Genomic DNA, 12,451 nt, shown 5'->3' with positions numbered 1-12,451 from the left:
AATTCACAGCGAGGATTTCCACAGCTCTTCACCCTGAAAACTGAACTTAGGCTATTGTTCCAAAACTGACTCAAACTCGAGGTTCAAAGAATACACACTTTTCGATACCACAACACGTGGGAGAGATTGATGCGGTTTGTCGTTTTCTCACACACAAACTCACACAGCTGATCGCTCAATGATAATCCGAATGCTTCTAATCTTCTTAACAATTCTTATCGGTAAAACATTAAAGTTTCCGCAAACTTTTTATTCGAGTCAGTGAATAATCTAGTCAATGCCGGAAAGCTAATTAAAATGACGCTTGATATCATTTGATAATCCTTTAGTTTGGTATACACTATTCATTTTTCACTCGTTTCAGTGAAAACAATTTATCTTAAGCAATCTTGAATATAGCAATGTTAATTTAAACGGAGGTACAACTTGAATGAAATACAAACAGTTCGATTTAATTGTTGTATATGCAAACTGTTTTTGAAAATAAACCAACGTCGAGAGCTGAAAACAACTGAGCTTTTCCTGTGCATAGTCGTTCAGTAAATATTATATTTATAGTAAATATTATATCTCCACTCATTGAAGCTGTACAACCAGAAAACAAAATTAGAAACAGAAATGATTACCTCAAAAACTGCAACTAAATATCTTGAAATTCAAATCCCTGTTGAGAAAGACAAAGAAAGACAAGGCTTTTAGCGCATCTGACATGGTGACGCTTTCATTTCTGAGAGCACAAATGCACTGAGATATATTTACTTTTACGGCTACTTCGCTCAAACGTGGCCTTGAAATACAGTTCCTACAACAATTTCTATTAGTCACTTACCATCAAGAAAGCTTACGCTACCTAGAATCCGCGAGATTACAGCATTACATGGATAGAGCAAACGTAACTCTTACTGTTCACTGATCTGAATGACACGAAGCGAAGTGAAGACGAAAAAAAAAAAGATAGAAGAAGAAGAACCGGTAACAGAACAAAATGTATTAATTCACGAGCAGGAAATATAAGAAAAGACTCAGCATGGAGCGAAGCTCATCCCGCCGAGAAAAAAAAATCTCATTAGCATTGGCCAGAAGATTTATGAAATGAATATCGAAATATAAATTCGGACTCACAGAAATCCCTCTCAAAACGAAGCCATCAAAAAACGCAAAGCCATTCACATGCGCGCGCGTGTAATCTCACGAAAAATTAAGTGGAAATCGACACGAATTCAAAATGACTCAACTCCATTCCAAATCCCTGGCATGAATATTTTATTGAATGAACTATTTTCATCTTACAATCAAAATTTACTATTATTACTACAACTTCATATTGTTGTCGCTTGTTTTGGTTATAATATTACCGTCGGTTAATTATTGTTGAGGAGAGGAAAGAATTAGTGACGATTTTTTCCAGAGGATGAAAATCTTTTATGTGTGTCGTGGCTAGCTTTTAAGCCACATTAGCGTAATATTACTCCCAGATTTCCTGATTTCCTGATTTCCGTTTCACGCACTTAACAAAGACAAAGAAAAACTAGCAAAAATAGTAATTTGTGGCAGACGAATTCAGTCTCCATAAATAAGTCGCTTAATTTTCCTGGTCTTAGATTTTCTCAAGTCACTTTTCCTTTGATTTTCGTGCATTATGCGGTCTTACTTTTCTTTTTTATTAGAATAAATATCAATAAATACTGATCAAAACTTCGAAAAGGTATGCACCAATATATAAATGTTTGAAAGTGTTGGTAGATAATGTTATTTTCTGCATATTTTACTTGCAGTTTAAATTGTAATTAAATCATTAGCTTAACAAAAAAAAATGCATTATTATTGTTTATTTTCAGGTTTATACCTTATTACTGCAGAGCTTTGGATTAACAAAGTTTAAAACAGGACAAAGCAGATGGATCTCAAAACAATGGTAAAAATAATATTTGTGTCGTGACAATACTTTATATTTAGAGAATTTAGACTATATAAGAGCTTAGCGGTCACTTTTATCGACATTAAGGATTCCAAACGCGTTTTTTAATATTACCAGTGTTCATTCATCTCCAGTTATGAGTTATGTTTTAATTCAAAGCGTGCAAGCGTCAAAGCGTTTTTTCTTCCACTAGAGAAAAAGAAAACGAAGAAAGCAAAAAAGCGGTTTTTACCGAGGAAAAATGGCCAACAAAATGTTAAGAGGTACATTCTTTTGGTATCATTCTTCTTGTTTTCATTCGTGTCGTTTAAGTGATAAAATTATACACGGAATATCGTTTTCGCGATCCCACGCAGACACTCTCTCGTGATTAGCCCGATCGTCGTCTGCGTGGGAATGTATGTCTCCACCCTCGCATTTGCGGCCGAGAAATGGAGACATGTACAGTAAGCGTGGAACGAGCGTGGAACGCGCGCGCTACTATGTGTTTCTTCTATCAAGGATGACCACTTATTGCGCGCGTGGGATGTTGACTTTTTACTGTTTTTTGGCATCTTTTTTTATCGAAAATTATGTTGATTTTCTCGTCTGTTACAAATACAAAAAACTAAATAAATAAAAACCCTCTTACATCTTGGAGTTTTCATGTAACGCCTTATATCACATTGAGGTGACTCATGTCTTGACCAGGGAGTTAACACCTGGCCGGGTAATAACTCTTAATAGTATGTCAGATATATCTCAATAGAACTTGTGTACTTGGTAGGAAGCTCAAGATTGCTATCGGTTGTTTCGACCCTCAAAGTCGATAGAAACCGAGAGCGAGTTGCCGAATTGTTTTAGCTTGAACGATCTATTCAACAAATAAATCTATTATAAAATGTTTTATTTCTAGCTCGTTAGTTTTGAAAGTTCGGCAATTTTCTTTGCACCTGCTCTTAGATCAGGGCAGTCTATCGGAATTCACAACGCCCTTGTGTAGCCAATCCGATTACGAGTTTGTCTAATAGCAGTCACGTAGTTATGCGATAAGGCCAGAGTAGAAGTGAAACAAACATAACTGCTCTTGTATTTTATTTTATTTATCGCCAAATTTAGTGACGCCAAGTACGAGAATGTCTTCTCGAAAAAGGTGACCCGCAAAGAAAAATAACCACTTGTTATCCGGCTCTGTCACGTGGACTCCTGCTTTAAGACATGAGTACTATCTGTACATGCTTTCTGAAAGTTTAAACTTGAAACATAGTTGGCTTTTATAAAAATTTTCCTGAAAATTTGTCAATAGTGACTCAATTCGTCTAACGCGTGGTGCAGCACATGGGCCTTTTCCACAGTCATGGACCCGTTATGGACTCCTGGCTTCACGTCCAATTCTAACCAGCAAAAGATAACTCCCGCTAAGAGGCTGTAATTTTCGCTAAGCATTACGAAAGGAAGAATAAGTTATCTCGAAGGAATCTTTCACCTCTTCCCGTGTTGCCGGTTGAATATTAAACTACAGTACTCGCTTTGGCGAGAAAAAGAAAAGTATATCAGAGGTCTGATAGTAGCCGTTTAGCTTCCATATATTCAACTTGGAAAAATACATTTTTTTATTGCCTGAAAGCGTTTACATCATTAAATTGACCGACCGATAAATTGGTTGAGACTCTTGACCACGCAAACCCCCAATTTTATTCCGCTCTTATAACATAGTTAACTTATCCTGTGTAAGCATGCACTGCTGAACATAGCTTTTGTAGTATGAAGAGATTGAAAACACATACATGACGACGTTATAACTGCAGAGTTTGCTAGCTCGTCCGAACGGCAGATGTATCGCCCTTTGCTGGTAAACTACTTGATGGCATTTGGCATTTCCGAGACCCTCAATTTCAACTTTTTCTGGGGGAGCATTCCCCCAGAACCCCTAGTAGTAAACAAAATCGGCGCTAAAAATTGTCTTCTCGTGTCTTCAAGATTGCACGCTTCGCCCCACAACAAGGAGCAATCGTTTTCGGGAAAACGGCAATAAAAATTGTTAGAATGAAGCAAGGTAAAAGGAGTCCATTAGCGGTACCTCCAAGACTACAGGTCGCTTGACCACGGGTTATCCCTCTGTTGTTATATCGTTTCAGCCCCTGCGCATGCTCAAACCTCAAAACGTACCACATGGAAGACAAAATGACTACATTGTCATATATATACATGGCTGAATCCCTGTTTAACTCAGTAAGGTGGAACTGAGGTGCCAGCGAAAGGGATCTGTCTCATATGGTCTAGGGGCCGACTTTTCCCTCCCTCACTGTCTTGTCGGGGCAGCGCGGAACCATCTCCAGCTGGCATAAGCGAACCGCGGGCCGAAATCTCGTGGTGCATCGTCATGGTACAACGCTCCGGCAAAGTGTCCAGAGGTACCGCTGTCAGCCGTTTTTTTCTCTCTTTATCAGCCATTTTGTCTTTAACATGCCATGTGGAAGACATAGACCCCCTAGTAGTAAGCACCTTCGGTCCTAAAATTGACTTCTCGTGCGTACACCTTCAAAATCGAACGCTACGCACTTCTCTCAGTCAAAACTAGGCCCATGCTAATTTACCTTTCTGTGGCAGTCCTTACATGCTGCATTAACTTGTCCTGAAACAGGAGGTTCAACTTAAAACTTCCTCTTACAACTCTGTTACTTATATTGCTTTTAATTTTGTACTAATGACAAAATGCCAACATTTAGGAAATTTCCCCTTGGTAACCAATAGAAGGTTATTAGTTGACATGGCCGGAATTTACCTCTCGTTTGTGCAAAGAAGTGAAAGTATGACTTACATGTTAAAATGTAAATCTGAATGAAGAACTCGACTGAAAGCAAGTAAATTGTTATCGAACGTTTTGAGGTGACGCCCTATTCAGACATGCATGTTCACTGCACTGCGACTAACGTTATTTACGATCTAGTGAGTTCAATAAACTGACCTCTATGGTGCCAAGACATTGTCTTTCGCTACAGACGAAATATGGATTTAATTATTTTGCCTGCGAGCTGGCACTCTTGCTTGTTTGGGGCAAGCTGCGAAGTCGCGAGTTGCGAGCCGAGCTGCACTCGCCAGCTACATTTGTCGCGCGTGGAATGGGTAATGAACGAGTGTGGAACGCGCGAGGTGTGCCAGTAGTTGTTCAGATCAGAATCCTCAATCCTAGCTTATAAAAAACACCAGCGCGAGATGCATTTCCGTTTAAAGGGTTTAAAATAGCTTAAACATAAGTTTTATGAAGGTTGTTGATCTTGGAGACGGAAAAAACAACAAATAACAAACTCAACCAACCAAACAATCGTATCATTGTACTAGAATTTATAGACAAACAAATTATTTTGCCATTATACTTAGAACAAAATAACATAAACTTCCAAGGAAAAGGCTATCCTTGAGGAAACGTTTGAGGAAAAGCGAGATTCAGGAATCTTACTAGTGAATAGAATAAGGGCACAACTCATAAGCTTGTCATGAGCTGGCAAATGTGAGGCTCCTGACAGATCATCATCCGATAGATTATTCACATCTGTTGACCGGTTGTAGAAGATCACGCACCACATGTACACTGATAAACCATCATCGAAGGAAGTTTACACGAAATCAGCTTATATCGCCATTAGCTTTTAATCCCTAGCTCCCTGATACATGAAGCAGATGGTTTGAGCCAAATCTAGTCTGAGATCAGTATCAGCAGATTTTACTAAGAATAAACAATACAAATCAATAAAATTACTTACCGTGATGGCAACCGATAACAAGCGAATCGCAACACGTGTTTTCTGCCCAAACCCGTTCCCAACTAGATGGAAAATCAATTTTGGAGTTGAGAACGCAAATTCTCACGTACCGCAACGGAAACAAACGTTGATCATTAACTTTTCTGGTGAATAATTTGCTTTTAAGCTATGCGTCGCTGAGTTTGCTGTCAGCAGAATTAATCATATGAAGCCCGGTATGAAGGGAGTCAAAAGGTTGAGTGATTATTAACCATTATTAATAGTGTGGGCAAAGAATTATGCTCTTCGAACGCAATCTACAGAGCTAGTATTAAATGTGCTAAGAATTGGTAGAAGCTAAATAACTATCCACAGCAGCTAGAACCTTCAGTTTCTCTAGTCACAAGTTTTAAGGTCATACCCCACCACCCTTATAGCTTATATAGGTTACCTTGTGTTTGTCACGTTCTGGATATTTTTTGTGGGTTTTCTTTCCCATTGTTTCCGTGACCCACTTTAAAAACAAAGAGTGGACTTTGAAAAAATTTGCCTCCCCGGAAATAACATGTCTCCTCAAACAAAGGCGGCCGAGACGTGCATTTTAATAGGATAGCATTGAATCAGTGGGAAAAGTCACGATCGAATGAGTAGTATTGTCCACTGCTCTCTGACCTGTCTGTATCTCTGGGTGACTTCAGTGTTTAGTCATATAAAAGTAAGTGTGAGCGATAAGATATAACATATAACATTCCGACCTTGGAAGGATCTTGGACGCCCGTGAAGAGCTGTGGGAGTTAGCCAGAGTGTCAGGCTTTAAGGGCGGGGTGGGAGGCGGAGAAAGAAACAATGGAAATCGGCCTCCCAGGCCTCCCATCCTGAGGAGGATAACGAGGAGCACACGCGAATCTCGCGTGGAAAAGTAACCTGTCAATGAGTAGCTACAAGAAGTCCCTTATTTTTATTTTTCTTATGGATAGTAAAGTGAGCAAACCACTCGCGCGGGCAAAAATTCTCTCGCGAGGAGACGCGAAACGTTCGTGGTCTACTCAAAATCACATCTTAAAAAGATATCATTAATTAATGAAAGGGATATAGGACAAGTGACGTAGTGACTCGTCCTTGATGCCAGGGGATAAAACGGCAGAAGGCACGATACCGCCGTTTCATTTTTCCTTTGGCAAAACACCTGCCTGTGCATGCGCAAGATAGAGAGCAACTTTCCCGACGTAGTCAATCGAACGTTCGGTAATCGAACCCAATCGAACCCAATCGTTCGATTGGGTTCGGTAATCGAACTTAATCGAACTCACAAAAAAAAATTTGCCAATCGAACGCAATCGAACGTTCGGTAATCGAACAGTTTAACAATCGAACTCAATCGAACACCTCAACAATCAGAAACACGAACCAGTTTCGGCTTCTATTTCAAACACGCCGTACAAAGGGCAAGATGTCGGACAGGGCAGAGGTGAAACTTACTATTCTGGAAGCGGTGGTAAAGGGCTACCACGAGGGCTCTTTTGCCGTCCGTGTCGGGGATAAATTTGTTGTCAAGCAGAAAAGAGGAGATAGGGGTCCGACCAAAAAAGGCAGTTTACATGTTGTACTGAGCTGTTCATGTTATATTTATATTGTGAATGAATCAATTTCGAATCAGCTAAACAATAAAGATTTTAGTTCATTGAAATGTGTTAATATCTCTCACACTTGCTCCTCTAGTTAAAACTCAGTTAAAGAGTGAATTCCTTCCAATTCTATTGAGAGTTGATGCTTATCAATTTTGTATACCATTTTGTTTTTCTACCGAACCCAATCGCTCGATTGAGTTCGATTGGGTTCGGTAATCGAACTTAATCGAACTCACAAAAAGTTCCAGTTCGATTATGTTCGATTGCCGAACCAATCGAACTCCAATCGAACGATTGGGTTCGATTAGTTTTTGGTTCGGTTTCGTTCGATTGACTACGCCGGGAACTTCAGTTTACATGACCGCGAGGCAAAAGTATGCACTCCCTCTCTTCTCGCTCGCAACTGGACAGAATTTGTGCAGCTTGTGTAACAAAAGTTTTTTGTGGATGCTTCTGCGCATAAGTGTTTTTCGTCTCAAAAAAAAAGCATACCAAGTTCTGTTTAAACGGACTTTTGAGAAAGTCTATTTAGTCCCTAGAAGTGTGTGCACACGTTTGCCATAACTTACGAAAATGCGACGGGGAGTATTGATACTCTTCGGCCCATAACTATCCGAGATTGTAACTGCAACAAATCGCATTAAAAACCTGCCGGGAACAAAATTAAATTTTACTATCCAAGAGTTTCAAAACAAATCTCGCAAAAGACCGGGGAAAAGGCAAGTCTAAAATTCAGGCCAACTTTTAAGCGAAAATTGCTGCTAAATTTTTCCCCCTAAATAAATTTACTGAGTCGGATGCCACTGAAAAAGGCCGTCTGTATTTTACAAGAAACTACCGCTTAATTTTTCGCGATTCAAGATAAATTTTGCTTACCTTGTCTGCCTATGAGTCTGTCTTTTCCTGGTTGTCTTTCGACAAAAAACACATCGACCTTCAAATTACCCTAACAAAAACATGACTTCGAAGATTTTAGACCTGTATTTGCGACGTGTTAAAAATCCTTAGCAAAAATTTCAGCGGGTTTCATTCCAAAAAGCTTACGAAATAAACGTGTCCAAAATTCATTCAGCTCTGATGACTGATATCACTGCTAATTTTGGCTGCAGTGTTTTATCGTTTTGTTTTGTCTACCAACCAACGCACTGCACCGATGTGCCTATTAATTTCGCCAACCGTTATTAATGAATTCGCGAAATTTTGTAACGCGCTTTTTTTTTACCCATTTTTACAATAAAATTCAACAAAATTTTTTTTTCGTAGTAACTACAAGCCATCTACTAAAGCAGATTTTCGCGAATTTCATGAAGCATTTTTCGGGCGAAATTTAAAATTTTCAGCTGTTTATGTTAAATAAAAAGCTTTAGAGAGGTAAAATCGTCCTGTTGAAAATTAGATTGATCACTTTGAATTTTAAAACGTTTCTGCAATTAATTTTCAATCCATTTTACTAAAAATAGTAGTTTTCATAACAGCATCAAAATTGTATTATTTACCTGAGAGATACAGTATCTCTTTTCATCGTGAATTTAAACATAAGAATAAATTATTTCCTTGGCAAAACAACATTTAAAATGTAAAACAAAACAATTACCAGGCAGGTGATAAAATTGAATTTAAAAGCAAATTTCTCACAACAAATATTCTATTTCGGTGCTGTCTTTTACCTCGGTCTGAAAACGAGGCACAGTTAAAGAGTTTTGATGAAAACAAGTTCAAACGCTTATAGATGAATTTTTCAATCAGTGACACAAGCAAACTCGCAAAAAAGAAAATCTGATTTCTCCCAACAGGAGTCAAACCTTTGACCTTCCGATTACTAGTTTGGATGCTCTAACACTGAGCTACAGGAGACTCGTGGGAGCTTGGTCATTAACTAGGTCCTTGCAAGCTGCTAGGATTTGAAAAACTGACTGAAAATACACCTATCATTTATTCACTGAGTTTAAAACATTTCTTCCATAAGTTCAAACGATTTTCATCAAAATAAACATGTGAGAAGTCAGAAAAGCGTGTTCACTGCATGAAGTTTGTCATAAAAAACTCAAAGATTGACAGAAATTCTGACCTCCCAACCGAAGTTAACCTGCCATGCTCTATCCACTGGGAGTCAGCTACAGGAACTATTAAATAATGATAATCCACAAGATACGTCCCATGGACATAAAATGTATAAAATATTCATTTAACTGAACATTTGCATGAACTATGGAATCATGTATGCATGGGAAACTTTGGGAAAGGTGCAACTAAAATATAGGGATTTAAAAAAAGTTCATAGCCTTCTGTCAATATGAATTTCTAAATTATGTGCCATGAGTTAAGAATGATATGGTCTATACTGTCTATTAGGTATCTGAAGTGGTCGAAATCGAGGACTTGGTGAACGACCAGATTGCAGACCGTTTCTTCCTGGGTAGCCTTGGGCTCCATTTTGTTGCCATGGTGACATCATATCCCATGGGCTTCTGGGAGAGGAGTAGCCTTGCTGAAAATTGCCATGGACACCAGCATTTCTAACAAGAGGTGGTGGAGTCAACAGCCCTGTACGTGGACTGAACTGTCCATTGGGATTATCGAACAGTGGTCGTCTAAGCTGTGTGTCATCAGGAAATCCATAGCCATAATTTGACGGACTTTGAGTACCCGGAGAATTTGAATTTGAATTCTGTACAGAGTGATTGACAGTAATTGGTCTGCCATATAAAGGAACGCCATCCATGAGACGAATTGCATAAGGTGCAGAGACCTCTTCTGTAAAGCTTACAAAACCATAGGATTTTTGTTTGCCAGTTTCTTTGTCTTTTGGAATGTGGACTGCTTCTAGTGGCCCAGCCTAAATGCAATGCAGAATAGAGTTAGTGGCTAAACATCCACAAGAATATGCTCAGCTAATCTTCTTCAGGAACCTTGTCAATATTTTTGTTTGTGGGCTTTGTAAACTTTAGCAAATAAACATCAATGATAATTAGATTTTTCTCTCAACAGAATGATTAAGTGGTTCAAATCATAGCTACAACCAGTCGCAAAAGTAGTTGAGACATCCTACCTTAACGAGAGACAACTCTTCACTACGCTATTGCACGTAATCTTTCTTCCCTCTCCCCCTTTCCAATGTTGCTAGCTAAGCAATATGACGTACAAAACTTAGATGAACAACACTGAAACGGGGAGAAGGGGGCTAATTGTTATTCTGTGACAAATTTGCTATTTGCGATCCATTTAAGTAAGTAAAGCCATTTTTGGCACAAAGTGTATCAACATTTTTGCAACTGGTTGTAGCTACAAATCTCACAGGAGCTCAGTTGTTAGAGAATTTGATTGGTGTTTTATGTCACAGGCAACGTTCCTGTCAGAGACCAGATTTGGAAAGAGTTCCACAGAACCCCATGCATTGATATACACGCACCACTGCTATACTATTACTAACAGTTTAACAAATAATGTGGCTGGAATAGAGTTTAAGTTGCAAAGTGTAACATAATTATTGTATGAGGCTGTCCAGAAATGTTACCCTAAGTAGATTCTTTTCTTTTTCTTGTGCTTATGAGATGATGATAATTTTTTCCTTGGATCCTATAGTTATAGCAATGCTTCGCCGCCACCTATTGATATTAGGGACCTTCGGATCAGACTACGACCACAAGATTGAGTACGAGTATGACTTTCAAATTTCAAATCAGTCGAATCCCCAGAACTCTCGCTCCTTCCCGTTGTTTACCAGCAGATAAGGAGACCCCAGAAACAAGATTGGTGTGACAAACGGTTATCTTAACCACACAAACTAGACTTCAAGAGTCCTATTTGTACTCAATCTCATACTCATAGTCAAATCTGTAGGTCTCTATCAATGCGCCAACCAGGGGCCTATTGGCTGTTGAACAAAGAGTTATTTTTAATCTGTTTTAATGGTTGGCACATTCCAACAACAAAAACTGAAACAGAAAATTTAAACAGCAAACATCTCTATAACACTGCTACAGGTTCAATGGTATGTAGCTTGTAGCTGACACCCTTGTATAAGTCTTTGCTGCTAAAATGGGTAAATGAGAATAGCACCTTAAAGCTGACCATTATACATGTATCTCTCCTGCCCATTGCTCCGGTGAATTTTCGAAAGTTTTAATTAAGTACAGAGGTTTGTAAGGCGAAATGAAATCTGTGAGCAATCACTAACGCCTCACATACGACTGTTGAATTTTCGAAATTCGAAAGGCCATTCCTTTCCTCCCAAGCAAGATACAACGATAAAATTTATTTTTAAGTGGTTTTTATTAACTTAAGCTTAAGCTTAAGTTATGTCTGCAGTTCAGTGAAAGTGGCCTATCGAGTTTTTTTGTTTTTAAAAGCTTGTTGGTACCTGCAAAAAGAGTTCCCACAGGATTTCCTCTGTTACACGAGTTTCAAGGTTTCCTACGAAAACACACCGTTCGTCGCGTTCGATAAAAGAAGCCATGGGTTGTAGTATGAAGGCTGTATCTTCAAATCATAAACAAGAGGACGGAAGGCAGACGGAAGCCATCTTGGAATACCTCGCCCCAGGCAATCCGCGGTCAATTTAAAGAAATTGTCAGCTGCTTCATGTAAGTTCCATTTAAAAGAGGCACCCGGAACTAAGGCGATTGGAACCGGAAATCGCGCAATAAAATCCTCTGACACACAGGGTAGGTGAGGAACGAACTTGGTGCAGCAAAAAGCGCAGAGCAATCGCCAGCTGTGGCAGGCGGGGTGCACATTGAACAGGGACAAGGGAGAGCAGACCCCCCAAAACTCCCTTCGGAGTTTTGTGTGATTTTCTGTAATATGATGTAAGGTATTAGTATGTTGAACTGTGCTATTTCTTTTTAATGACCTGGATTGTTTTGTGATTAGTTTTAGTTCTCAATTTTAACGCACGACCCCACAAGCTACAGAGCTTTAACTTATTATCGTGAATAAATAAAGACTGTTTGTCTGTCTGGGCTCAAACACGGACTATCCCACCGGGGGGCATAGGCAGCAATTTTAAAAACGTTTTAGTCAAAACTTGGAAGCACTCCCTTTAAGATAATTCTGTTGAAGTTGTGTGGGGGCATTTTCGGTAAAAAAAAAAAAAAAATATATATATATATATATATATATATATACTGAATGTGAAGATAAAATAAAATAAAAAGTAAAGGAAAATTATTAAACATATTATT

At 38.8% G+C, this 12,451-nt stretch overlaps 2 protein-coding genes across 5 annotated transcripts in view; both read right to left on the bottom strand.

The window, feature by feature from the left end:
- Positions 1-8,258, bottom strand: part of LOC146452030 (uncharacterized) — a 36,781-nt gene extending 28,523 nt beyond the window's left edge. The window contains exons 1-2 of one of the 4 annotated variants that reach the window (XM_085098521.1): positions 8,145-8,258; positions 627-664 (exon numbers count right to left, since the gene is read on the bottom strand). The gene's annotated coding sequence lies outside the window, so the exon portion shown is untranslated. Of the gene's footprint in view, positions 1-626; positions 665-829; positions 891-5,661; positions 5,774-8,144 lie in introns of those variants that run through there. The other 3 variants (XM_085098519.1, XM_085098520.1, XM_085098523.1) reach the window with 3 other exon arrangements.
- A 924-nt stretch (positions 8,259-9,182) lies between these two features.
- Positions 9,183-11,829, bottom strand: LOC146452029 (splicing regulator RBM11-like). The gene is made up of 2 exons (XM_085098526.1): positions 11,629-11,829; positions 9,183-10,104 (listed from the first exon to the last, which is right to left on the bottom strand). Exons 1-2 carry the CDS (start codon positions 11,722-11,724, stop codon positions 9,589-9,591), a joined length of 612 nt encoding a protein of 203 aa, XP_084954652.1. The 5' UTR covers positions 11,725-11,829; the 3' UTR covers positions 9,183-9,588.
- Between the last annotated feature and the right edge of the window lie 622 nt (positions 11,830-12,451).

This window comes from Pavona decussata, unplaced genomic scaffold (genome assembly GCF_977016875.1).
Source record: "Pavona decussata unplaced genomic scaffold, jaPavDecu1.1 SCAFFOLD_381, whole genome shotgun sequence".
Lineage (NCBI taxonomy): Eukaryota > Metazoa > Cnidaria > Anthozoa > Scleractinia > Agariciidae > Pavona > Pavona decussata.
This window is presented reverse-complemented; position numbering and strand designations above follow the sequence as displayed.

Excerpts from the sequence above, each read along its gene's own strand:
- LOC146452029 (XM_085098526.1), bottom strand. The coding sequence starts at position 11,724 with ATGGCTTCTTTTATCGAACGCGACGAACGGTGTGTTTTCGTAGGAAAC. Across the intron at positions 10,105-11,628 it reads TGTGGGAACTCTTTTTGCAG|GCTGGGCCACTAGAAGCAGT; the intron begins GTACCAACAAGC and ends CATTGCATTTAG.